General features: G+C 40.9%; 1 protein-coding gene across 10 annotated transcripts in view; it reads left to right on the top strand.

Moving 5' to 3' along the window:
• The window catches only part of ctbp2a (C-terminal binding protein 2a), a 245,497-nt gene that overhangs the window by 177,835 nt on the left and 40,166 nt on the right, over positions 1-27,496 (top strand). For 9 of the 10 annotated variants that reach the window (XM_068002331.1, XM_068002334.1, XM_068002338.1 and 6 more), the window contains 2 exons: positions 15,898-16,052; positions 22,403-22,547. In XM_068002331.1, coding sequence (XP_067858432.1) covers positions 15,898-16,052; positions 22,403-22,547 — 300 coding nt within the window. Of the gene's footprint in view, positions 1-9,633; positions 9,956-15,897; positions 16,053-22,402; positions 22,548-27,496 lie in introns of those variants that run through there. The other variant, XM_068002339.1, reaches the window with a different exon arrangement.

Below are 27,496 nucleotides of genomic sequence, written 5' to 3'. Positions count from 1 at the left end.
TGGGAATTTGTCGAGATATTCCAGCCAAATAATTTGACATTGAGAATAATTAGTCGACAGCTTGTAAATTTACATGTCTTTTTAGCATGATTTTATTTTTGGTCAAAGAATTTTTTGAATGAATTTCGCCCCCTAAAGTTGCACAATTTATAGAAAATGTCGTTTGGATTTTTGGGTTGATAGAGCCAGTCTAATCAAGGAAAGCCAAAGCTTAGATTTAGACAATCTGAATTCCTTAGTCAAACTCCAAATAATCAGTCCTTTGATCTTTCACCATGAAACAGAGTGCAAATACACTATTATCAACACTCAATCTGCAAGTTTGTAGCAGTGCTAAATTCACTCAACAAACCACCTGCGAATAGGTTTACCTAGAGTGCCGATTTAAACTTTCTGATCGATTTAATTGGTTCACATTGTACAATATCTTGCCACAACTGGGCTCGTTTGTCTGTCCATTAATTATGAACAGGTGGAAAATCTAGCATTTCCACTCAGTGGATATTGTGATAGAATTTTTAGAAGAAAATTGGGATGTGGTTTGAGAGCAGCCCTGCTGTTATTGAGAGAAGTGTAACTGGCAATCTGTGTAACTGCAGAGAGCGATGATCAGATAGTTCCTGGAACACAATGCTTGCTGTGCTGTTAAAGACAGCAACCGGGTCAGATCTGACAATAGAGGTGTGAGTGAAGATGCAAGTTGTGGATGTTTACATTTTGTCAACATTTTGTGGAATATTGCCATGGGTGATTAAATAAGTGGGGTAGAGTCACTATAAGGCAGACGGTACATGTTCAGCAGAAGAAGAGCTGAATTTTCGTTACGGTCCTATGTTATGTTTCCAAGCCAGCGTCAGAGCAATCAGTCCAATTTGAATACTTACTGCAAGGAATTTGCTTGTTCAGTAACAGTAATGCTTGTAAGCTAGTGCTTGCGTGATGTAATTGGCAGGTCAGCACTCTTTATGTTCAGCACCCAGATTTTCCCTAATACAATGAAGTGAAAAGTACTTCACTATGAACCCAGAACAGTGCAATGGACTTTTTAAAAATGATTTTCTTCCCCTTCCCTTTTGATCTTCCTGTGCAACACACAGTACTCCAGAGTCTCAGCCCGTTCCACTCTGGGTTGCCTGCTGAGAGAGGCACAAGGGTGGTCGTCAGTAACTCACTCACTCACATCTTGCTTCCTCTCCCATTACTTCTCCATCATGCCTTCCCAGGAGGCGTGGCTGCAATCAGAACTTAGATGTATGACGATTTACAAATGTGAACCAGCATCCCAGCACTTCTTGGAAGTACAAACATTTGACTTAAAAAAAAAAGTCCCATAGGCTTTAGTTTGCAGAATGGCAGGAGTTTAAAGATTACATTGTCTGTTTTGGTTCCTTATTTCTTTTCCACAGAAGAGCTGTACGTTTCACCATTTATCGTTAATGCTGTCCCTGAAATGCAGTTTTCTACCTGAGTCAAAATCCAACCCACTACCTGCAGACTGTACTTCTGCACCCCAGTTGTATGAAGATATTAAAATTGCTGGCTGAAGGGAAAACATACTTTCTCTCCTCAGCACAAACGCAAGAGTTTTCACATCAAGTGTATTCGGCCACTTGTCACATCATTTACAACTAATCTGGCCATTGACAAGGCAGTCAAATAATCTACATGTTAGTCAACTAAAATCTAAATGGTGTGACAACCAATTTGCTTCCATAAGTCATTTTCCAACACACCCAAGTTATTGGACCAATGATAGCGGTCCGCCAGAGTGACTGGTTCAAGAAATTGCACAGTGATTTGCCAATCCAGGTTTCACACATCAGCATGATTTAGCAAATGTAATATGAAATGACAGCCTGTCGGTTCACCGGCTTTAACTCATAGTGAGAAGGCTATGCCTTTAATCCTTAAACATGTTTGCCAGTGATCTAAAACAATGGTCCAGCACTACAGCAGTACGTCTTGTTGCTAGAAAAGAAACTGTTCCTACAGTGTAAGAAGAAAACGTCAATCTGTTGAAGGGGTTTCTTATTTCCACAAGTCAAATAATATTGACTGAAAAAAAGGTTTTAAGAATTGTAGTACTGTGGTACATATTGCAGTGCAATTAAACTGGTTTGATTCCTTGTTAGTAAATCAGTGCCAGCCAAATCTTTACTAGTGTGACAATCTTTGTGCAGACGCAGGCCAAAACCATGTTGGTATTTTTTCATACACTGAGTAGGCCAGCTGGCTAATAACACAAAAATGTCCTCCCAAGCACCACCCACTGAGGCTGCACATGTGGACCCCACCTGCAGAGTGCAGTTATATTATCTAACAACAGTAAGTATGGTAAGAATTTGTGTATTTAGTTCCTTATATGAACATATTTTATCACCCTCTTGGGCCAACATAAGGGGGCAGGCTGTTTTTCATGCTTTTCTAATATGCTGTGTACTGCCGACACCTCCACGCAGTTCTGCACTATTGTCATTCAATATAATTTCTTCAAGTCTGATGCTAAATGTGTTTTTGGAATCTGTCACAGTTTATAGGTATAATCTAACTGATGGAAAACATATGGCTGTATAAAGTCAATTCTCTTATTAGTGGATGTATAGAATGTCAGAAAGGCTGTGGTAATAACTTGGCCTGCTCTGTCAGAATTATTTAAATACCCTGATAATTTATAATTGGGAGAATTTCCTCAGGTTATAACTTAAAAAAATAAAGTTCCTCCAGCATGCAGATTCTTATGAGACATAATAATGATAATACAAATTGGCTTTATGATCTGAGAACTGGTCTGTAATTTATAGGGTTCCCATGGTTCCAACAATTTCTCTGAATCTTCTGCAATATCTGACTGAAGAATGAAGAATAAAGTTGGACGATCTCATAATTTGCTATTGTAATCAAGATAATGAGCTTTAAAGCCCCTTCAAAGTGGGAATAATATGGGACATGACAGAACAAGAGTATGGAACTAGGAATGTCTCTATGTAGCATTTACTGATGTGATTACTTATCAAAATAGCGTGACATTTCAAATAATCATGATACCATAACATACTAATAGTCCATGTACTCATGATTGGGAAGCTGTGTTACCCGAGTTTTAATGACAGCAATGCTTACCCATGCTCCTTGATGTTGGTGAAACCCTTCTACATTATAGGTTTGCAAACTGCAGTCCCCAGATCCTAGGCCCCCAAGAGAGGATCCCAGGGGTTCTGTGAAGTCATCGGATTATTGTCCATCTAACGTAAGATTTCTCTGTATTTCTGCATTTGTTGACTTTTCTGTAGTTGTATACCAATAAATATTTTCTGAAGTGATAGCTCTGTTATTCATTGGGTAGCTGATATTGTCTTTTGGAAGTTGGAATAGGGGGTCCCTGGTACTGTGCCTGTATTTGCAGGTGGTCCTCCACAATGGAATACCACCAACTACATCACATAGATTACATAGAATGTACAGCACAGAAACAGGCCAGTCAGCCCAACAGGTTCAGGCCGGTGCTTATGCTCCACATGAGCCTCCTCCCATCCTTTTCATCTAACCCTATCAACATTTCCTTCTATTCCTTTCTCCCACTTGTGTTTATCTAGCTTCCCCTTAAATGCATCTATGCTAGTCGCCTCAACTTCTCCTTGTGGTAGTGAATTTCACATTCTAACCACTCTCTGGGTAAAGAAGTTTCTCCTGAATTCGCTATTGGATTTATTAGTGACTATCTTATATTTATGGCCCCTAGTTCTGGTCTCTCCCACACGTGGAAAGATCTTCTCCACTTGTTCCCTATAAAACCCTTTCATAATCTTAAAGACCTCTCCCAGGTCACCCCTCAGTCTTCTATTTTTTTTTAGAGAAAAGAGCCCCAGCCTGTTAAATCTTTCCTGATAGTTATAACCTCTCAGTTCTGTTATCATCCTAGTAAATCTTTTTTACACCTTCTCCAGTGCCTCTATATCCTTTTATAATATGGAGACCAGAACTGTGCACATACTCCAAGTGTGGTCTAACCAAGGTTTTATACAAGTTGAACATAATTTCTCTGCTTTTCAATTCTACCCCTCTAGAAATGAACCCCAGGGCTTAGTTTGTTTTTCTTATAGCCTTATTAACCTGCGACGCTACTTTTAGCAATTTGTGTATCTGTACCCCCAGATCCCTCTGCTCTTTTACCCAATTTAGGCTGTTATTTTCCAAGGATTATTTGGCCTCCTTATTCTTCCTACCAAAATGTACCACCTCATACTCATTTATATTGAAATTCATTTGCCAATTACATGCCCATTCTGCAAGTTTATTAATGTCTTCCTGTATTTTGTCGCAGTCCTCCTCAGTATTAACTATACCCCCCAATTTGGTGTCGATCGCAAATTTTGAAATAGTACTTCCGATTCCCGGGACCAAATCCTTTAATATAAACAGTGAACAACAGTAGCCCCAGTACCCATCCTTGTGGAACACCACATCCCACCTTTTGTCAGTCTGTGTAGCTACCTTTAACCCCTACTGCTATTCATTCTGCTACTTGTCCTCTGACTCCACATGCTCTGACCTTAGTCATGAGTCTACAATGCGGCACCTTATTAAACGTCTTTTGAAAATCCACATATATTGCATCTACTGCATTACCCTTGTCTACCCTTTCTGTTACTTCTTCAAAGAATTCAATAAGGTTGGTCAAGCATGACCTTCCCTTTTGAAATTCGTGCTGTCTAGTCTTTATTATATTTTTGGTTTCAGATGTTTTTCTATTACATCTTTGAGTAAGGATTCCATTATCTTTTCTACCGCCGATATTAAACTAATTGGTCTATAGCTTGCTGGATTAGTTCTATCTCCCTCTTTAAATATAGGAATCAAATTAGCTGTCTGCCAGTCCTCTGGCACTATTCCCTTTTCTAATGAATTTTTATATTTATGTAATAGTGCCTCTGCTATCTCTTCCCTAACTTCTTTTAATATGAGTGGATGCAATCCATCTGGACCAGGGGTTTTATCCTCTCTAAGTTTGATTAGTTTATCAATTATCCCCTTCCCTTTCTATCTTAAATGTCTTTACAAATTTTCAAATGTAACTCCTTACATGCCAACCTTCTACATTTGATGCAGTCGGTATTTTCAGAGCAGTGTCTGCTTGTCACATTTTCTTATGAAAATCAGAGGCAAATTGGCTCCACTCCCATTCGCAGGGCCCCATTCCTGGCTGGCTTCTCTTCCTCGTCTTCTCAACCATCTCAAAATTCTCTCCCCCTCCCCCCCTCCCCAAGCGCTCCTCCAGGCTCCTACCTCCTGCTGCAGCGCCAGGAGAATAAATATTGCTGTACACTGTGACTGGGAATTCCCACCCAACGGGGGTGATTTTAAAATGGAGCCAGGAAGGGGGCGGGAGGGTCAATTTGGGGTCGGAAAACCCGGGTTTCCCAGATGTCCTTACGATTTTGACGTAAGGAGGTCTTTTATTTTTTTTGTCGATTTCCTGTCCGACTGACTGGCCTGATTGACAGGCTGGTCTCAGTCGGACGGGAGACCAGCCAGGGAGAGAACGTGTACAGGTATGTCTGCAGGTAAGTCTTTGTTTCCATGGATGGGGGTGGGGAGCACGGGGGCATAGGTGGGCAAGGGGCAGGGGTGGGCAAGGGGCGCTGATGGGCATTGATATGCATGGGGGTCGTGAGTCGTGGCGGATGGGATCGGTGGTCAGATGCAGGGGGAGCAGAATCGAGGGTCAATGCAGGGGTCCGCGATCGTTGAGGAGGAAGGTCGGAGGATCGGGGTTGGAGGATTGGGATCGGGGATCGGAGGGGGAGGATTGGGGTCGGGGTTGGCGGTCTGCGATCAGGGTGGGTGTCGGATGGGGTGGTTGGTGTAGGTAGGCTTGTTAGGCCTGAGGGAAGCACTCCTGCTCCTCCGGGCCCACAAGCTGTGCCTTTCTAGGCACTTACCTGCAGTCTCGGGCCTTCTGCCTGCTTTCATGAGGCGTAAAACAGAAGGCCCGGGAATCCCGGCCCCCCAGGGTTGAAATCGGGAATTCGTGAAAACTGGAGGCCTGAAGCCTCCTTGAAAGGTTTTAAGGCCTGACCCGCCTCCTGGGAGCGGGTTGGTCGCCCGCCCCCGTGAAAACCGGAAATGGGCGGATTGGGGGTGGGTCTGAAATTGTGTCAATTTTCAATGCCCCCCCACTGCCCCCAACCCACCCGTTTTTTTACTTTTAAAATCGAGCCCACAGTGTGCAACAACATTCAATCCTCTGGAGCAACAGCAGGTGGGGGCGGAAGAGTGAAGCCAGTAAATGGGGAGGGGGCAGAAGAGTGCTAGCATGAACTGGGGGTAAAGTGAAGAATGCCAGCTTGAAATGGGAGGTAAATAAAAGCATCAGTTTGAGGAGAAAAGGGAAATATGACAATTTATCAGATTGAGCAACAGAGAGTACTAATACGAATCCACAACTTCTACCACATTCTTCTGCTACACAATGATGCAATGTTGGGAACAACTGCAGCTAAGTTATGACAAGCCAGTGCCCTACTGCACTTTCAGTGTAACTGCATGTTATAGGCCAGGGTTCTTTGAGTTGTCAGTTTTTTTTAAGCTAGTTTTCCAGTTTGGCAGCTACCTGGGAAAGGGAACCCCCACAGAAGGAGCTCGTTTCCCCCTGTACATCTGACGAGATAATTGAGGGGCTCAGGTTCCAGGGCTGCCTATTACCTGAGCTCAGTTGCCATGTGGTGCTAGCAGGCTTGGGAATTTAGGGGATTAGGTTTTCTTTCAGGTGGAAGGGCAGGGTATCTCAGAATAAGGGTGCAGTCATTCTTCACTGAGGTGTTATCCCATCGCTCCAGGGATCACGTGTGTTGTACTGTAAGTCAAGCTCAAAAACATATGCAGATTGTGAAGAGTTCATCAGTGCCAAGGGAGGAACCATTAGCTGTTGTAAGGTTGTATTAACCATATAAGAGCTGTAAGAAAATGTTAAAACATTATTAAAGCTGCAGCTTGCACATTTCCTTCCTGTTATGATGTGGTGAGTTGTGGGTTCCATGCCCCTAAATGCTCAATCGTTACATGCTGACAGTTCCTGATTTCAACTGGTGCCCTTTCTGAAGGTGAGCAGCTGCACTAGAAGATGGAAAGATACAGTTTTAATCTACTCGTGCAGCCCTGCTTACCTCTTAGCAGCCATGACGGAGTGGGATGAGGCAGCAAAGAGGCTTGACCATTAGCCATGCTGTTGTATAGTGCAGGAAGACATGAAGCTGGAGAGAAAAAGATCCATCAGCGAGTATCCAGAAAGTATAACAAAAAATATTTTAGTACTTGCTACCAGTCCTTAAGGAATTAAGTTACTTAAATGAGGATTAATGAGGGCAATTTTGAACCATCTATTGCATTCTTATAACAGTGACCAGCAAATATTAATAATAAAGTAATTTAGTTTATTAGATTGCTCCTGATTTAAGTACAGTGAATATCTTTGAGCTGGTTCTTGTGGCTGTAGTCAGAGCTGTGCTCACTTACTGGAGTTACCTGGGTTACTGTGATGGTTTTTTTTCCAGCTGAGAATTCTGGGTAAGCAGTGTCAATGTGCATTCGCTGTTTCTGTGTGAAGCATGTCCTTTACTACAACGGGTAATGTGTCGAAAGCAATGACTTTGCCACTGGGGTTTAGTTCCCTTTTGAAAAAAGCAGAGTTGTGTTTGTTTTAGTAAGATGTCTTATGTAAGAATAAATCCCCAGTGAACCACTTTTCTCTGTATTCATAGATACGCAGAAAGGCAAGGAAAAAGCACCTGTCACAGTGACTTCAAACATGGCCAAGAAAATCCCATCAGTAAGGAGCATAGCTAGAGGGAATTACAGAAGTCAATAACTCTGATACCACTTAATTATTATTGCAAAGCCTGTGTTACCCTCAGTTCTGGAGAAAGAAATGCAAATTCTTGGAAGCTACAAAGTGAATGAAGTTCTAAACTTGTTGGATTAGTGCCAGCACATAGCAAGGCCTGGCTCTGCAGGTCTAATTTGTACTGTCTCTCTCTCTCTCTCTTTCTATTCATTGCCATGTGACTTTTCTGCTCTGTTGCCATTGTCCTGCTAGTCCAGAACTTGCATGCAGTCCAAAGCATGCAGATTAACTTGGGTGGCTACTGGCAGTTGAGTTCACACCAAAAGCTAGAAATATATACAAATATATATACATAGGAGGTAGGCCATTCAGCCCTTTGAGCCTGTTCCACCATTCAGTTAGATCATGGCTGATCTGTACCTCAGCTCCGTTTGTTCCATATCCCTTGATACCATAACCTAAGAAAATTCTATTGATTTCAATCTTAAAAATTTCAATTGACCCAGCGTACACCGCTGTTTGGGGGAGCGAATTCCCGATTTCCACTACGCTTTGTGTGAAAAAGTGCTTCCTGATTTCACTCCTAGATGGTCTAGCTCTAATATTAAGATTGTGCCCTCTTGTTCTGGATTCCCAGAGGAAATAGTTTCTCTGTAGCTGCCCTATCGAATCCCTTAATCATTTTAAACACTTCGATTTGATTACCCCTCAACCTTCTAAACTCAAGGGAATACAAGCCTAGTTTATGCAACCTGTCCTCATACATTTAACCCTTTAAGCCCCGGTATCCTTCTGGTGAATTTGACCTGTACCCCCTCCGCTGCTGTTCCCACACTACAGCAATCACACTATTTTACCCTTTAAGGTAAATGTGTTACAAATGGCTAAGAAATGCCAACATAAATTTTGTATTAGTTTCACTGAGATAAATTTCCAATCCACTCTTCACTTGACACCGTTACAAACCTGATAACAACTAATGATCTAATGGTAGAGATGAGCCTGATTAGGCAAACTCAGATCTTAACTCCATTTTCTCCGCTTTCCAAAACCGTGTTCAGATTCCTTCATGTTTTTGTAACTTTTCTGGGGTAGTTTCAGAATTATAGTGCCATAAAGACTGGCTATCAATGCTGTTGCACTTACAGTATATGTACAACCCAGGGTGTGCCATCAAAACTGAGCAAATGTATTGAATCAGGATTTTAAAATTACTCTGTTGCCAGTGTCTGATTATCAAGTTTAACTTAGCACCATCTGGTTTGATTTGTTGCTGCTTTGCTGGGCTGCTATCTATGGAACATCTCAATTTGGGGTGGGGTTGGGAGGGGGGAGGTGGAGAGAAACAACTGACTGTGTCCTGCCATCTGCCCATGGGGCAGCATTGCCTGTGATGTTAGAGATATGTCTACGGCCTTGTATTCCCCACCCACTCTGCTGATAGGCCGTGTAAAGACAAGAGGTGGGAAATAAAGGGGGTGGGGAATGAGATAAACAGAAATAAAAAGCTGAAGAGTACCACAGCTTTCAGATTCTGAATTGGAATTAACTGGGGTGTAAAATGAAAACAAAAAAAATAAATAAACAGAAGTGCAGGAAGAGCAGAAGACGTTGTAAAAAGAAAATCAAACTGCAAATCAAAATAATAATAAAAAAAACCATATTCAGCTTGTCTGGTTTCTAAGTGTGTGTTTTTTTTTAGGCTGGCTCACATGATTTTTCAAGGGGTTGGAATAAATTGTGATTAGTTAAAAGCTTCAGCAGAGTCCAGAGCGAGTGCTGTGAGGAGTTTACAGTGGTGTGAAGGTGACTGTATCCGTGTTAGGGGAGCCTGGACCTTTCCTCAGAGCTCAGGACAAAAGCCTTTTCTTTCCATTTGTGTTCAAAGAGACATTTGTCTCGAGATGTTGCAGCTGTGGGCAGGGGGACTGCTTGATCGAAGACATCCCTTGTAGTTGTACTGACGGAGGCTGCGAACTAGACCCTGAACACTGAGTGTCTGCTTGTTGTGTTTTTTTTTTAATTACTCTTTTTTTTTCTTCCTCTGCTACCATGTACCATGTGTGATTCTTATTAATGTATTAATTTGAAGAATGTGGAAACAACATTTTCCAGGCAAGGAAAACTTCCTGTTTCTTTTCTCTTTGTTTAATAATTGTGCACCATCTTTTCAAACTGTAAACGTTTGGTTTATACTAGTGGATTAATCCTTCCGTTTGAGCATGTATGAGTGCGTGTGTTTGACGAGAGTCACTAGTTTGTTTATGCGCACTTCATATGCTACAGTTTAACACATTTAAACCATCTAAGCTCTGTTGTGGTGCATGCAATGGAGATTAATGAGAATTAGAGAAATGGCTTCCCTTTTGTTTTTCTGCTAGATCGTACCGGCAACATAGCAGTCACACAAAGGCTGCTATTTAGCAAGGAGTAATCTCTAATTTACTTGGCAGGGGTGGCATTGGAATAGGATATGACTGGGTGGCAAAGAGCAGGAGACGTGAGCAAGGACAAGCAGTCTTTGTGCATCAGCAGTAAAACAAAGACACTTTATACAGTGTGCTCCATGCAACAAGCTGTTCAGCTTTTCAATTGAGGGGGAGGTAGAGTCCTCTGTACTGTAGACAGTGGAAGCTCATAACCCTCCACTGAATAAAATACAGCCTGGCTCCCCAAATAAAACGACTGAAATTAGGAACTAATTTTGCGACTGAAGGTGTACAATTAAAGGGAAAGTGGTCCTTTAATCGAATTACCTAGTTCTGTGTTGTATCCCAGAAATCCCAACATATAACCTTTCTTTAACAAACTTCTCTAAGCATTTTGGAGCAGTTTGTCTGTTAACTTTTTGTAACTGATTTAAAAAAAGCACAATCTAAAATGTTGCAGGCAGTCAATGCAGACTTGGTATTGTCCCCTTTGATTCAAGCTTCTCAAAACAAACACATCAGAATGTGTAATAAGGACAGACTGATTTAAAAGCAGTTGCTGGGGCTGGGTTTTGTGGAGGCTCGAGCCCAGCTCTAAATGCACGCTTGGTGTGTTTATTAGTGACACCGAAGCTGTTTCCTTCCTGTCTCTCCCTTCACCACACCTCATTCCTCAGCTGAGTGTAGACGGATGGCCTGGCCCAGGTATCTGCCGATACTAGTCTGTAAACTCCACAAATTGTCACTTCTTTCCTGGCAGTCATGTTGGATAACACCAGTGCATCGAGGTGCTGTATTATCAGGCCCCGTGTAACTGAAATTAATTTGAGTAAAGTGATATTTGACCCTTAACGGGCTGAATAATTAGCAGTATCATGCAATTGGGACTCTAAAACTGTGGCTAGCGTTAAGAGATTCAAATTATTAGCAAAATAAATGTTTGCATAACAGCAAAGCGCCAGAGATGCTCAGCACCTCATTCTATTTACTACAGTGCAAGCAAGTTTTGGGACGTCCTGCCGAGGTTGTCGGGTACATTCTCCTTTGAGAGGACGGGGAAAAAATTATGTTTGCTTAACCGAAAACAAAGTACCCTACCGCCATATCTATTGTGGATTGGCATCTGTAAGACCATAGTCCACTGGCTGGACTTTCTGGTTGATGGAGGTCAGCAGTAATGCTTTGAAATGAAAAAGAGTTGAAAAGTAGAGTTTTGTTTTTAATCATGTTCTTTATAATTCAAATGTGTATTATAGTGAGAAAAGTGGTGCGTTCCTGGTTTGCAAGACAGATTCCTGTACATCAACACAAGAGCCAGATTAGATAATCATTGATTTTTCAACCATTTTTAATGGCAGTGTAACCCTTACAGAGGAACTTTCTCCATGAAGATTGGTCCTTTAAAACATCCCTTGCTTATGCCAGTGCTCAGAAGCTGTAGTGTGTTCAGATTGTACTATAAACTTTTACATTTAGGGGATTGTGAAGATTCAGGAATTCCTACCTTGAAATACAGAATTCTTCACTGGCCCAATAAACCATTCATTGTGCATTCAGTATGGACAACACCCCTTCCTTCCCCATCCCACTCCCAATCCAGCTGAATAGCATTACCCTCTATCTCTGTTTATACTATGTTCGTAAAATGTTACACTGCCTGGGGCCCTGTAAAAAAAACTGTACAAGCAACAGGCGCATTTAACAGAAATATTTTCAGAATTAAAAAGTGACTTTTAAGAGTTAACAGAAATTATATGTGTTGTTGTTAGAGTTTGTGAGTAGGCTCAGGGAAAGGTCAAGGATGTTGCTAGCCTGACCTTTACAAAATGGCAGAATCCCAGCACATTCAGAGGTAGTGTCAATATAGTGATTAAGAAGCATAGACAAGTATGCAGTGTCTCTGGAAATAACTTTATGGTTAGTTAACCTTTCACCTTCAGTTGGAGAAGTTTTTATCCTACAAAAGGTTACTAGTCTTGAGACTGTTTTTGGGCAGAAATAGCATTTGAGATTGATATAATTGATTTTCACTGATCTAAATAATCTGCAATATTGACAAGGAAAAATACTATATTTACTATATTAATAATGGCTTCATGCAATGTGTTTTCATTGCCAGTCTTGATTGCAGCTGCTACAGTCATTCATAAGTTAAAATGGTGTTTAGCAAGATGAAGAAAAATGACATGTGCAGCGGCAGGTTTTTAAATAATTAGTGGCGATGCAGTGTGACTGAATGTTTGGATAGAGACGATAGCAGTAACAGATGTTCTGCAAACCTGCCGTTTCTGCACTGCTCTTGCCAGCTCCTCATCTTTTGGGAGCTCAAGTTGTTTGAACGGAACACTGCAGTGTTTTGGGAGTGCACCTGAATTGCATTTTGTTGACTTAGTTCAGTGTAATATTTAGTGGTTTTCATTCTTCCTGGTGGCGAGTCAATAATTATTAACCCCTTCATTTTACCCAATGCTATTCACAAGCAGTTCTTAGCAGAAATATCTAATAGCTGCAGGACTCCCATGCTGCTCAAACCTTACCTTCCCTTGTTGGATGCGTTTTGCCAGATTACCAGATGGAGTATTGTGTTTCAGGGGGGAGCTGCATTGGGCAAGAGTCCTCTGAGTACTTCTGTTCAGCAAATCAATGGGGCACTCATAACTGCTCTGCTCTCCTTGCTGGGGGAAAGAAGGTGACCAAAAGGGATATGTCAGAATTTGTTAAGCTTGTACTAGATCACTGTGTTCTTGTACTGTGACTGTGATTTTCATTAACCCTGTCTAGTGATCAAGTTTGTAATTTACAGGATAGGTTATTTCCCAAGTATTTAGCAAAGTGGAAAAATAGCCCAGGAAAACCTACACAAATGGTGCTCTGATCATTCCTGCTCATATTTTCTAACTTTGAGGGTAAAGATTTAAAATTATAGCAGAATGTAGCCTCTGATAGGTCCTGACGTCTCACCAGTCAGCACATTTGTGGAGGTTAAAACAGCACCTTACAGTGTGCACTCTGTTGTGATGAAGTTCGGGCCTTTTTGTGCTGACTTAGAATTTCTATGTCTGTACAGCATGTCTGATCAGCCATCATATTTAATAATCTCTGGTCAGACACTATACTGAGTACACAGGCACTTCAGCTTCAGAACTGTTAGAAACTGCACTCTAAAATATAAACGTGAGTTCTAGCATGCCTGGGTGCTTTCAGTTCTGCTAATGTAGTAGTTACTAGCAAAATGTCACGTTATTGTATTGTTAAGACATTGCTTTGGTGTCTTAAAGCGCTGCTGGGATTTTTTTAAGCCCATCCTCGTGCAGCCAGAATTGAAGTGATGCAGAGACGCAGCGAGATGTCCTGCTAACAGAGGAGAAATCGCACTGTGTAGAACTCAATTGGATTTGGTTCACTGGTGTCTGATTTCTACTATGTTCGCAATATGATTTTGGGATCAGATATTATCCTGTCTGCATTTAGGGATCGTTTTATTTGCTTAGAGCTCCAGGTAAAGGAAGCACTGCAACATTCCGGTCATGTTCATTCTCTTACCCCCTCCCCACACCAGAGAATGAGTGGTGCTGCACCCATCGTCATGTGAAATATTCCACAGAGAACCAGAGTGCATGTGGCACACAACCATGGTGGGTTATTCAGGATTTTATCCCCCTTAAATTTCAGAGGTGTTCCAAATGCCTGTAGACTCTCTATACATACTTTTCAAGAAATGATTTCCTCTTTGGCCCAAGGAAATGGCTGTGTGAGGTTTTCCCCACCCTGACCCCCTGATTTAATTCCTGAAGTGAAACCTAGCTGGAAATTCATTGAGATGCCTTCATGAATATTTGATGGTGTGAAACAGTGCTCAGTGCTGTTCCCAGGCTTATTTAGGGTATTCTTACCAATAGGCCGTAGTAAAAATCACATTTAAACCAATACAAGTTAATGTACCTGTTGTGTACTGCAATTAAGCTGCTTTTATATCAGGCTTAATGCCATGCTAGTGCCATCAGCTACTGACATGCAGGTCTTGTGCAGATGTTGGTAACTTCAAAGTAAACTTGACCAGTGGTCCCTGGAAAACCTGTTTTTACTGGGTTTTGAACTAAACTCAACTCAAATTGCTTCTATCATTCTTCACCTTAATGGTACATAGCTCACATTCTGTCCAGATGCAACCCAAGGGCAAAATTTATTCTTAATGTATTCAAGTGCACATATTAAGAAAGTTTGCTGATTTCCTAGTGAAAAAAATGGCTAAAGCAGGCCACCATTAACACTGGTACTTTGCACTCCTGAATAAAATAAGTCAGTGCTCCAACACATTGAAATGCAAAGTGTATCCATATGGGTGCCAGCACAGTGAAAATAAGTCAAATTCAACCCATCAGTCTGTGTCCAAAGTTCAAAGGAAACTTTGGAACTGAGTCACATTTTCACTTTGCAAAGAGCTGGAGCAGAGAATATGCATTCGACCCAGGATAGGTTCGGATGTGAAGCCTCAGTTTGACTCTCATTTGTCCCTGCTGCAGCAAAGGTCATAGTTGAAGGCGTGTACTGCAACACTTCACAGCAAAGATGAGATGTGCTGACTTTGCTATGTTCATTCTGCTATCTGGACGATTTAAAATTCACAATATTCTTTCAGGGAAAAAAAATATTTAGGTCCTAGGTTTGATTCTTCATCTGTGCTAGGTCTGCTGATGCAAGCCAGGAGTACAATGGGCCTCATCTAGGGAGGGGGAAGAATCAGACACAGTTCCTGCTTCTGATAGCTGCTGTAAATTGTGCATGTGTGAATCTCTGGCTTGGCACTGATGCTGTCCACAGTTAAATACATCCAACACCCACTCTAAAGGATACTAGTTGGAGAAAGTTAGAGAAAAGAGGCCTGCCAGTCATACCCATAGCATGAGTCACTGGGTTCAGCAGAAGAGGGGAGAAAGTTGGGAGGGGAAAAACCTGTGCAAAACTGCAGCTTTATGGATTTTATAAAAATAAATGTGATTTAGGGGCCCAGTCCCCTCTACCCCCCCCCCCCCCGCCCACCCACTGAACACGTCATCAGTGGGTCATAACCTATCTTGTGCCACTGGCGAAGAGTGACAACTGTGGTAGGAGGATCTGAGTGGCAGGTGGTCCTGAAGCCAGAATCATAAGGCAAGTGTACGAGCACTGCGATACTAGTGCTACAGGGTTTTTATTTTTATACTGTGCATTGAATCGTATGGCAAGAATTGCTGCACAAAGAATGCTTACATCAGGCCTTTTCATGTTGAGAATGTAGCATATATAGAACTGGAATAGTTACTAACTACATTTCTGTAAGGGAATGTATGATAGTCAAGGTCACTGGTTTCTAATGGCAAATGTAATTTTTATTACATGAAATTCAAGGATTTTTACTAATCACACTTCACATTTCTGTCAATTTTTCTGTTAAAAGCACACAAATGAGTGCCTTGGTTATAATTCTAGTTATTATTTCACCGATAGCTATTTTTATTTCAGATTTTCAGCATTTATATTTTTTGAGTTGCATTTTACTGTTGGTTTATTTCAGTTTGCTGAAGATCAATGCTCATCCCAACTTGAATTAGATTTTAATAATAGTTCACATTCATTTCTTCTTTGCAGGTATCCGTCCGCAAATTATGAATGGACCAATGCATCCACGCCCTCTGGTGGCACTGCTAGATGGCAGAGACTGTACCGTGGAGATGCCAATCCTGAAGGACATGGCAACTGTTGCTTTCTGTGACGCACAATCTACTCAGGAGATTCATGAAAAGGTAGTATTCAGTTTTAACCTCAAGTAGAACACGGTGAAACAGTGTCGATTTTATCCATTTGTCATTCGAGCATCACCTCCATCTCCCCCCCACCCCCGCCCCCCTGTCCAATTAGGGTTTTTGCCAGATTAAGAAATGTTTGAGTAACCTCTGAGATTCTGATGGGTTTAGCAACAGTCATTGATTCCTGTAATGGCTTTCATATTCACAGAACAAATTTAAAAGTCCCCAGCCTGCCAACAAAAAAAGCAACCAAATATGGCTTCATTAATAAGCAGCACTTGCAGATAATGTAACACAATGAATTGCTTGTGCTAACTCTCTACTGAAGCATTAACTATGTATGTAGTTTAGACCAGATTTGGACGTTCTAGTAAGGATCAGGCTGAAGTACCTGGAGACATAATTTTGCAGGGGAGACATAGATTCAGCCAACATGGCCCTTTAGCATGCGCACCTTTTGAGCTTTCTTTCTGAAGTAAATTTTTTGGCTTTGGATGCCTCCCCCACTCCTCCTCTCTTGTCAGATTTGTATATTCGTGTATCAGTTGCTCTTGGTGACCAGCAGTCTTTAATATTTCATGATTTGGTTTGGTTTACTTCCATTTAGCCATTTCAGACATTTTGTTTAGTTGTGTCTATCTCTTCACCTTCACTATCTTTCTGGTATAGGTTCTCGTACTTGTAGACAGTGCTTTAGAATTGAGTGAATCATGCTATTGTGCGGGATCATTCCATTTATGATAATAGGTTAAATGTGTACGTCGGCAGCAAATTATTTCAACAGTTAATGCTCCACACAGCATCTACCATGATTGGTCTCCCTCAGCCATTTCACTGGTTGCACTGCAGCACAGTCAAAAAAAATTGCAATGGAAACACTCACAGACAAAAATTATAGTTAGCTACAATATCTCTTTTGTTTGTAGACCTACAAGACAAAGCCTACTCTGAATGTGGCTCAAACTCCTTCCAATGCGGCAAGCAGTTCTGTGACATTTAAACTTTGGCCGTCCTCTTTCTTATGGCTTGGGGAAAATACTCTGCATCCTAGGGGTTTATGCTCAGCTCCAAAAGAGAAAGCTTTGTAAACCTGGCTTATAAAAATGATTATTTACTGGCAATTAGATTTAAAATACAACCTAGATGCTGCTACTTTACACTGCACTTCTCAAATAAAGCAGAGAGGGACATACCCGGTATGTTTGTTTCAATTAATGTAAGAACCATAGGGCTGGAAATTCCTCAATCCTTGTGGAGCAGAAGTGGTGTAACTCCAGATAGTTGATGGTGATGTGTGTGGGGTAGATTTGGAGCTAAGTCAAATGCACCAGAGTTACACCTGGTCTAAAATACACGATAAAATTCCAGTGGTCTTGGGTACTGGCAGAAGTTGTGCCCACCCCCAAGGTGGTGCATGTATGCAAATGACAGGAGACTGAGAGTAAAACCTGTTATCCCTGAAGTTCTGACATTTACCCCACAAATGCACATGACATAAGCCTGTAGCGGAGAGGGTTAAGTTAGTTGCACTTCTTGTCAAACCTGGCCACAAAGTGTCTGAAACCAGCTTTAACTGGAGTGCTTAGAAACTCTTCTACCTCTTCACCTAGAGGCACTTAGGGCATTTTTGGGATCTAACTCCCACCTTTGCAGGAGTTCTCTGCCCCTCTCCCATTTCTGAGTCGTTGCAGGCTGAATTTGCACAGCTTGCGTGCCTCTGTATATTTAAATTATTGATCTCACAAATTAGGATGGGGACAGTCCTGGGACCTCATGATAGGTGGAAGTCCCAAACCTCCCCTCACTTCCGGTGAAATTTTTGGGTCTTATATGTTTATTTTTTTTAAACATGTAGCCTCGAATATTTTGAAATGAGCCAGAAATTAATTTGAATAAACACATGACCCTTTTCAGAAGGTTCCATGTTGAAGTTCCAGAATTGCCTGTCATTTGCCTCTGATGCTGGCTCCATTGGGTTTTAAATAAAATCCTGGGGCAATTGATGCTGAACATGGGAAAGTTAGCAGCCCAGGCACGAGAAGGATGCATCTGTGGAAAGCAGCCTACAAGGAAAGAAAACATCTTAAGACTTATAAATAACTTCCCCCTCTTCTATTTAAAATGACTCATATGATGATGGATGTACAGCTCAGAAGACAGTCATTCTAAAATTAAGAAAATGCACATAAATGGGAGATGGTTTCAGAAACACATGAATGAAAGAAATCAATGAAAGACTCTTACACAGAAGTGAAACAGCTGATGAAGCAGCGGTAACTTATTCAGTTTAGTATGTGACCTGTCATGCAGATTCCCTTATGAACTGTCATGGAGGTTTGAGCTCAAGGATGGTGGCATGGATCACATTGAGGACAGCAGCGAAGATAGGCTGCCAGTGATTTCACTGTGACTGATTAGAAGTCCACCCTATCTATTATGCTTTAACTTTTAAAAATTTATTATATATTGTCTTTTGAGAAATACACTACACCAGATTTACATCCAGAACCCCGCACCCAGTCTATGGATAGCAAGCTGGCTACAAAACAGAAAACAGAGAGTAGGGGTTAAAGGTAGTTACTCAGACTGGCAAAAAGTGGGAAGTGGTGTTCCACGAGGATTGCTGCTGGGGCCACTGTTGTTCACCATTTACACAAAGAATTTGGATTCGGGAATCAAAAGTACAATTTCAGAGTTTGCAGACGACACCAAATTGGGGGGTATAATTAATGCCAAGGAGAACTGCGACAAAATACAGGAATAGACTTGCAGAATGGGCGTGTAATTGACAAATAAATTTCAATATAGATAATTGTGAGGCATTAAAATTTGGTAGGAACAATAAGGTGGCCACACACTCCTTGGATATTAAGAATCTAAATAGGGTAGAGAAGCAGAGGAATCTGGGGGTACAGATACACAAATCACTAAACGTAGCAACGCAGGTTAATAAGGCCATAAAAAAGCAAACCAAGCACTGGGGTTGATTTCTAGAGGGATGGAATTGAAAAGCAAAGAAGTTATGTTCAACTTATATAGAACCTTGGTTAGACCACAGTTGGAGTACAGTGAACAGTTCTGCTCTCCATATTATAAAAAGGATGTAGAGGCACTGGAGAAGGTGCAAAAAAGATTTACTAGGATGATACCAGAACTGAGGTTATACCCATCAGGAAAGATTGAGCAGGCTGGGGCTCTTTTCTCTTGAAAGGAGAAGACTGATAGAGGTCTTTAAGATTATGAAATGGTTTGATAGGATAGACGTGGAGAAGGTATTTCCACTTGTGGGGAAGACCAGAACTAGGGGCCATAAAAATAAGATAGTCACTAATAAATCCAGTAGGGAATTCAGGAGAAATTTCTTTACGTGAAGAAGGGTTAGAATGTGGAACTCGCTATTTAAGCAGTAGTTGAGGCGACTAACATAGATGCATTTAAGGGGAAGCTAGATAAACACATGAGGGAGAAAGGAATGGAAGGATGTGCTTCAGGTTAGATGAAGTAAGGAGGGAAGTGGCTCGTGTGGAGCATAAACACCGGCATAGACCTGTTGGGCCAAATGGCCTATTTCTGTGCTGTACATTCTATGTAATTTACATAATTACAACAGGCTCCCAGCAATATTCTCACCTCTGTTGAGGAGCCTGCATGGGCTGGGAGGGAAAATGGGTTTGACAAGTATCTGATATCATCCTGCAATCGACTGCATAGCGGGATGCAAGAAATGCACTGGTATTCCTCACCCTCAGTGTTGCTGTGGTACAAATGACAGGAAATATGTGAATTGACATATTCCCATTGCTTGCGCCTCATTAGAATATGCGTGGCCATTTTCAGGTGGACATATTTTGCACACACCTGTCATTTTTGGCGGAAAAAGACTTGCACTTGCCGATAGACTTTCTATGAGCTTTTGCAAGGCAATTTCCTCTAAATTAGAGAGCCAAAAAGAACAGCACCCTTTACAGGGCATCTGGGACCTGTGCGAACAGGGTAACAGCTGCCTTATCCCCTCAACCAATCAGACTGAAGGATCATTAATGAGCAGCACAGATTCTGAAACAGGAAGTGTAAGTTAGAGTAGTGAATTCAATGTTTAATCAGGTACAGAAAGCGAAATAAAGAGAGGGAAAGAAAGATTGAATTAAGAGACAGAGAAAGAAGAGTCAGAAAGAAAAAATAATAAAAACATTTATTTAATTTTTTTTAAATGTCCAACAACAATTAAAATCTGAAGGAATGAGAATCCACACTTGTTAAAGTTAATTTTCAGTTCCAGTGAGGTTGGTTGGCAGTTGTTAAGGCTTGCCATGCCGTTAAATGGGTACTTACATCGGAATGGACAAGCCCTAACTTTTTCTGGCAAGGTTAGTCTGTATCTACGACCTCAGTGTAGGAACCTCACGCTGTTCCATTCATTTGAACGGGGAGCCAGATGGCGAGATGCCATCTTGGCGGCGCTTGTGGAGGAGAAGGGCATCCGGCACAGCAACTTCCGGATTTCCACGTTTAACTGCGCATGTGCGGTCGCTGGATGTTGCTGTACAATTTGCACAGAAATAATGGTGAGCACTGTTAGCCTCACTGTTATTTTCACAGCAAAATCTGGCCCAATATTGCAGCTGAGGTCTAATCAGTGATTTATAAAGGTTTAGCATAACTTCCTTGCTTTTGTAGTCTATGCCTCTATTTATAAAGCCCAGGAGTCTGTATTTTTTAACAGCCTTATCAACTTGTCCTGCCACCTTCAAAAATTTCTCTGAAGGTCTCTCTGTTCCTGCATCACATTTAAAGTTGTACCATTTAGTTTATGTTGCCTCTCCTCATTCCTCCTTCCAAAATGCACCACTTCACACTTCTCTGCATTAAATTTCATCTGCTATGTGTCTTCACATTTCACCAGTGTGTCTGTGTCCTTCTGAAGTCTGCTACTATCCTCCTCACTTGATAAGCTTTGTTTATAGGGTGGAAGACACCATTTAATTTCCTGAATCCCAGTTTCCAACTTCAAAGAGAGTGAAAGACTCCCTCTTCAGTTTTTCTCAACCAATCGGGATAGAGGCTGAAGATTCGTGGCTAGTGAACAAATCCTCACATATAAGCTATGTTGCACTGGTTCAGATTAAGCAAAATGTCATGTTTTCGTTATTTTTGTACCTGAGGTGTTATAAGTTAAAAATTCTGTAATCAAGTGGAATATGCTCTATTGATTCTCTGCTACTGTCTAATTATTTTTAATAAATCTGATTTGTAGTTTATAACCTGAGTCACTGATAGCGTGTTTATTCCTCTGCTAATGGAAATCTAGAAGACAAATGGGGAGGTGTCAATTCAGTGAGCTAAATACAGTAAGAAGTGTTTCTGTTTGGCTCTGGGCAGCGATACATTGCCAGATGTTGTACATTTCAAGTCACACTTCAGTTTGTAGAGAGCAAGGGCTCATTTACAGGAGTGATGTTTAGGACTGAACATGAGAAAACTATGTGGTGAAGCCATAAAAATGCAATGGTCTATCACAATTTGTACACAACTTCCCTTCAACAAGGCCATTAGAGCTTCAGCAAGCCCTTCACAAAGTTAATTATTTCTGTGCCAGTTTTTCCATTATTTGGATATCAACATTTAACCCCTTTGAGGAATCCCATGATTAGTGTTAAAGCCCAAATTTCACTTCATTTTCACTGACAACATTTCTTCCTGCTAACTCATAACAAAATCTTCATTAGCCTTAACGTCAGCAGGAAAATGTCAGTCCTCTTTCTGCAATTTTTCAGATATGGTTTGTTGTTTGTGGAAAAAAATAATTAAAACACCCCACAGTTTTTTGCTATTGCCTTCTGTGCTTCTGATATTATTTCCATAGTTTATTAATATCAGTATTATTTGCATCCAAGGAAAGGAGCAGAGACCAACTTGACAGGGCACCTAATCTACTCTGATTTGGAGCAGCACACTTCCTTCTCACAGAACATTTGTGGAAATGTAAAAGTTGCGGGTACTAACACAGCCCTCCATTTACACCAAGTCTGGGAGCAAAATATATTTTGCTTCTGCACCATTGGTGGAAAATAGGGCCCAGGGATCTTTGCAGCTCCAAAGTGCCTTTGTGATTGGTCCAGCATGTTAGTGTTCAACAGGCATCGCCTGTACACAAGTAAATGCAGTAGGCTCATGGTAAAATTTTATATCTGATGTTTTGGAACATGAGAATATTGGCTTCAAATGCGTACCTTTTTGTAGCTGTGATGTGTGAAACACTAGCCGAGTCCTCATAGAGACTCTGAATTCACATTGTCATGTCTTTTAGTACTTGCTGTAATTGAATAATAATTGCTCTTTCTCTGTAGGTTCTAAATGAAGCAGTGGGGGCACTAATGTACCACAATATCACTCTGACCAGAGAAGACCTGGAGAAGTTCAAAGCACTGCGAATAATTGTACGGATAGGCAGTGGATATGATAATATTGACGTTAAGACTGCAGGAGAGCTCGGTGAGTTGAGTTCAAGCGTGGCCTTTTCCAGATATCTTCTTGAAGCATATTTGTAAAATCTGATTTACAAAGTGATATTTAAGTCAGCAATGGAACAGATATAGTTGTGTCAGCATTAAAGTGCTTTTGTAATTAATTAAACGACTGGCTGAAGTGCTGTGTGTGAATCAGATCTAAACACAGTCAATGGAAAATACACCATCATATTACTGGGGAATGCTTGGGTGTCGCTCCTCGACCAAACTGATTCTCTTAGTTTCCATACATCAAAAAGGGATGTGATTTGTTCTGTTTTGAAAATATTGCGATGTGCATAGAAAGTACAGCACAGAAACAGGCCATTCGGGCCAACAGGTCCATGCCGGTATTTATGCTCCACACAAGCCTCCACCCTCCCTACTTCATCTAACCCTATCAACATATCCTTCTAATCCTTTCTCCCTCATGTGTTTATCCAGCTTCCCCTTAAATGTGTCTATGCTAGTAGCCTTGTGGAACACCTTCTTCTGGTAGCAGGTTCCACATTCTAAACACTCTCTGGGTAAAGAAGTTTCTCCTGAATTGGATTTATTAGTGACTATTATATTTATGTCCCCTAGTTCTGGTATCCCCTGCAAGTGGAAACATCTTCTCTACCTCTATCCTATCAAACCAATTCATAACCTTAAAGACCTCTATCTGGTCACCCCTCAGTCTTTTCTTTTCTAGAGAAAAGAGCCGCAGCCTGCTCAGTCTTTCCTGATGGTTGTAAGGAGTTGCACAACACCAGGTTATAGTCCAACAGCTTTATTTGAAATCACAAGCTTTCGGAGCTTTGCTCATTCGTCAGGTGAAGGACCTGACGAAGGAGCAAAGCTCCGAAAGCTTGTGATTTCAAATAAAGCTGTTGGACTATAACTTGGTGTTGTGCGACTCCTTACATTTGTCCACCCCAGTCCATCACCGGCATCTCCACATCATGGCTACTTTCCTGATGGTATAACCTCTCAGTTCTGGTATCATCCTAGTAAATCTTTTTTACACCTTTTCCAGTGCCTCTACATCACTTTTATAATATGGAGACCAGAACTGTTCACAATACTCCAAGTGTGGCCTAACCAAGGTTCTTTACAAGTTGAACACAATTTCTCTGCTTTTCAATTCTATCCCTCTAGAAATGAACCCCAGTGCTTGGTTTGCTTTTTTTTCTATGGCCTTATAAACCTGCATTGCTACGTTTAATGATTTGTGTATCTGTACCTCCAAATCCCTCTGCTCCTCTACCCCATTTAGACTCTTATTATCCAAGCAGTATGTGGCCTCCTTATTCTTCCTGCCAAAATGTAATACCTCAATTTATCTATATTGAAATTCATTTGCCAATTACACGCCCATTCTGCAAGTTTATTAATGTCTTCCTGTATTTTGTCACAGTCCTCCTCAGTATTAACTATACTCTACAATTTGGAGTCATCTGCAAATTTCAGAATTGTACTTCTGATTCCCGAATCCAAATTGTTTATGTAAATGGTGAACAACAGTGGTCCCAGCACCAATCCTTGTGGAACACCACTTCCCACCTTTTGCCAGTCTGAGTAACTACCTTCAACCCCTACTCTCTGTTTTCTGTTGTAGCCAGCTTGCTATCCATTCTGCTACTCGTCCCCTGACTCCACATACTCTTACCGTAGTCATGAGCCCACTATGCGGTACCTTATCAAAGGCCTTTTGAAAATCCAAATATATTACATCTACTGCATTACCCGTGCCTACCCTCTTTGTTACATTTTCAAAGATTCAATAAGGTTAGTCAAGCATGACCTTCCCTTTTGAAATCTGTGCTAACTATTCTTTATTATATTTTTTGGTTTCTAGATTTTTTTAATTACATCTTTGATTAAGGATTCCATTATCTTTCTTATCACCGACATTAAGCTAATTGGTCCATAGTTCCCTGGACTAGGTATCTTCCTTTTTAAATATAGGAATAATATTAGCTGTCTGTCAGTCCTCTGACACTATTCCCTTTTCTAATGAATTTTTACATGTATGTAATAGTGCCTCTGCTATCTCTTCCCTAACTTATTTTAATATGTGTGGATGCAATCCATTAGGACCAGGGGTTTTATCCTCTCTAAGTTTGATTAGTTTATCAATTATCTCCCCTCTTTCTATTTTAAATGTCTTTATATCTTTGTTGATCTCTTCTTCTAATATCATGCCCATCATGTCAGTCTCCCTGATAAATACTGAGGCAAAGTAATTATTTAATATTTCTGCCATTTCGCTGTCATTACCTGTGAGTTTATCGTGTGTATCCCTTAGTGGCCCTCTCCCTATCCTGATTTTTCTTTTGTTATTTATGTGTTTGCAGAATACTTTACTATTTCTTTTTATATTCTTTGATAATTTAATTTCTTAGTTTCTCTTTGCCTTCCTAATTGTGTCTTTAACTTCTTTCCTAACCTTTTCGTATTCCCTATTGTCATCCTCTCCTTTATTGTCCATGGACATAGTGTATGCCTTTTTCTTTAGTTTCAGTTTTACCCTTATTTCTTTATTTATCCATGGTGTATCATTACTGTCTAGTTTGTTCCTGTTTTTTAGTGGGATATATTTCTTCTGGATTCTATTGATCACCATTTTAAATGTTTCCCACTGCTGTTCTGTTTCTTTGTTTATCAGTAAATTTTCCAATTTTCCCTAGTTCCATTCTCATCCCCTGAAAATCATCTTTTTTCCATTTTATTACTTTGGTCTTTGTCTTGCATATGTCCTTCTCCATCTTTATCTTAAACCTTAATATGTTGAGATCACTATTGCCACTCTATATTTTGCAATCTCCTCCAGTTCTATATCCCCTCCCAAATGCTATGATCCTCAGACTCTGGCCTTCTGTACATTCCCGTCCCCTCCCTCCCCCCTCACCTCACCATTAGTGGCAGGGCTTCAGCCGCTCCCATCCTTCTCTCCGGATGTCCCATCCTAAACCTCTCCACTTTTTTCCCACCTTTAAAAGCCTCCTCAAGACCCATTTCTTTGGCCATGATTTTGGCCACCTCTCCTAATTTCTCACTCCCTGCTTCAGTGTTCGTGTTTCTTATGTCTGTCGGAGAAGCACCTTGAACAAAATCCTATGTGAAAGGCACTGTATCACTGGAAGTTGTTGTTGTATGTGATTGGCCCATGTTTTGTGCGGGTGCGTATCCCTTTTCCAGATTCCAGCATTTGCAAACCTGAATTTTCCTGTCCAGTTTTTAAATATCACAAAAATCTGACAAAGACCCCTGATACCAGACTGTCCATTCAATTGACCACTCTATATATGAACAGTTAGAATATCATCTTTGAACATGCATAAATTCCCATTTTCTGACTGCCAAGCACTAAAAGAAATGTGCCCTTACCCGTGAGTTAAATTCAAACCCCCAGGATCTTTACTTGCAGTTAATTCTGTGCCACTAAAGTCACTTCAACTATCTCAGCATTTGATTTTGTAACTCTTGGGTTCGAAGGGCAGTGTGGCCAATAAGGCTTTTGGCTTCTCAAGGCATTCAGCAAGAGGAGCCTCTTACAAACAGATGGATAAGTACAAATGAACGGACTTGGTTTTCTAGGTCTCCAAATGAGAACTGTCAGTATAAAAGTAACTTAATGTTGTGCTGTGCTGGCACTCCTTGTCTGAAAGTACTTCAGTTGTGCAGTCCCCAGTGTGCCAGCCAAGTAAGATCCTTGATGGAACAATTGGTAATTACATAGTCTGGAATGGAAATGAGCCATGCATCCCCAGCCTGAGCTGAGTTAATCAGCCAAGATGGTGGTAGGAATGCTGCAGTTTGGCCTCGGGACTCTTTGGCTAAGGAGGAGAGAAAATCACTCCAATTGCCACTCCTGATCACTACTCTTCCATGATTGAATAGGCTGCTGAAATTCACTGAATGGGCTCACACATGAAGGACAGCATGTGTTCAGTGGCTGTGTCTGTAGACCATTCTCCAGCAGAAGTCAACAAATGAACTTCAAAAAAAGATACCAGTAAGCTGCGGGTCGTTTTTTGTTCCAAGCAGACAGATTGTGTCCATTTTTGTAAAGTGTAATTCTAGATTATTTAAAACCCTGATATGCTCCATTAGTCAAAGCAACAAATTGGGTATCACAGATTTAAAGTATTTTTAGCTTTATTCTGACACCGCTACAGTAAAAGCTGTGAGCTAAAGTTACCTGTGTTAGATAAAGGTCTGCAAAAAGAAAAACAATGATAAAATGATCTGACAGAACTTTTTGCTCCTGATTTTGAGCAATATCCTCATCGTGTCTTCCCCCCCCCCCTCCCCCTCCCCCTCCCCAAAAGTATCAAGTGGATGATTCAAGCCTTGTTGCTAAATTTTCCTTCTCCGAATACTGGTGTTGTAATAGAAAGTAGAAAGAGGGGATGACTGCTGGTAGTCAAGAAAACCCAGATCAAGGAGTGGAGAGAAACTCTCTGCATGACATTTTGTGAATTCGATATTAGATACCAGCTTAGAACAAGGACAGGATTTATGAGTTCTGCTGAAAATTAGAGTTCTTGTTCTCCAGAGTTGAAGAGAAGCAATTATTTTTTTGATCAAAAGAAAAAAATGTATGGTAGTTTTGCATAAATACCTTTTAAGAATCTAACTCATGGAACTATGTAGTTATTTAGTCTGGATTACTATTTGTAAAGAAGACTTGTGCCAAATTAAAGGTCACCAGAGTGAATTGGCAGTCTGCCGTTTAATAAACTGTACACTCTGTTAGAAACAGCCCAGACTGTTGTTGATGCTTACAAGATGCTGATTTAAGTGTATGCCAGATTAAAAGCTGAACAAAGAACCCTCTTGTAATGGCTGATATTCTTGTAAAGGGATACAGTTTCAAATGTAAAGATGCACTTTAGTCGGTTATTACCTAAATATTTTGCTTAATATGTTTGCTGTGTAGCGCAGCAA

Source organism: Heptranchias perlo, chromosome 21 (genome assembly GCF_035084215.1).
Source record: "Heptranchias perlo isolate sHepPer1 chromosome 21, sHepPer1.hap1, whole genome shotgun sequence".
NCBI lineage: Eukaryota > Metazoa > Chordata > Chondrichthyes > Hexanchiformes > Hexanchidae > Heptranchias > Heptranchias perlo.
The sequence above is the reverse complement of the archived record's forward strand: the minus strand, read 5'-3'. Positions and strand labels throughout refer to the sequence as shown.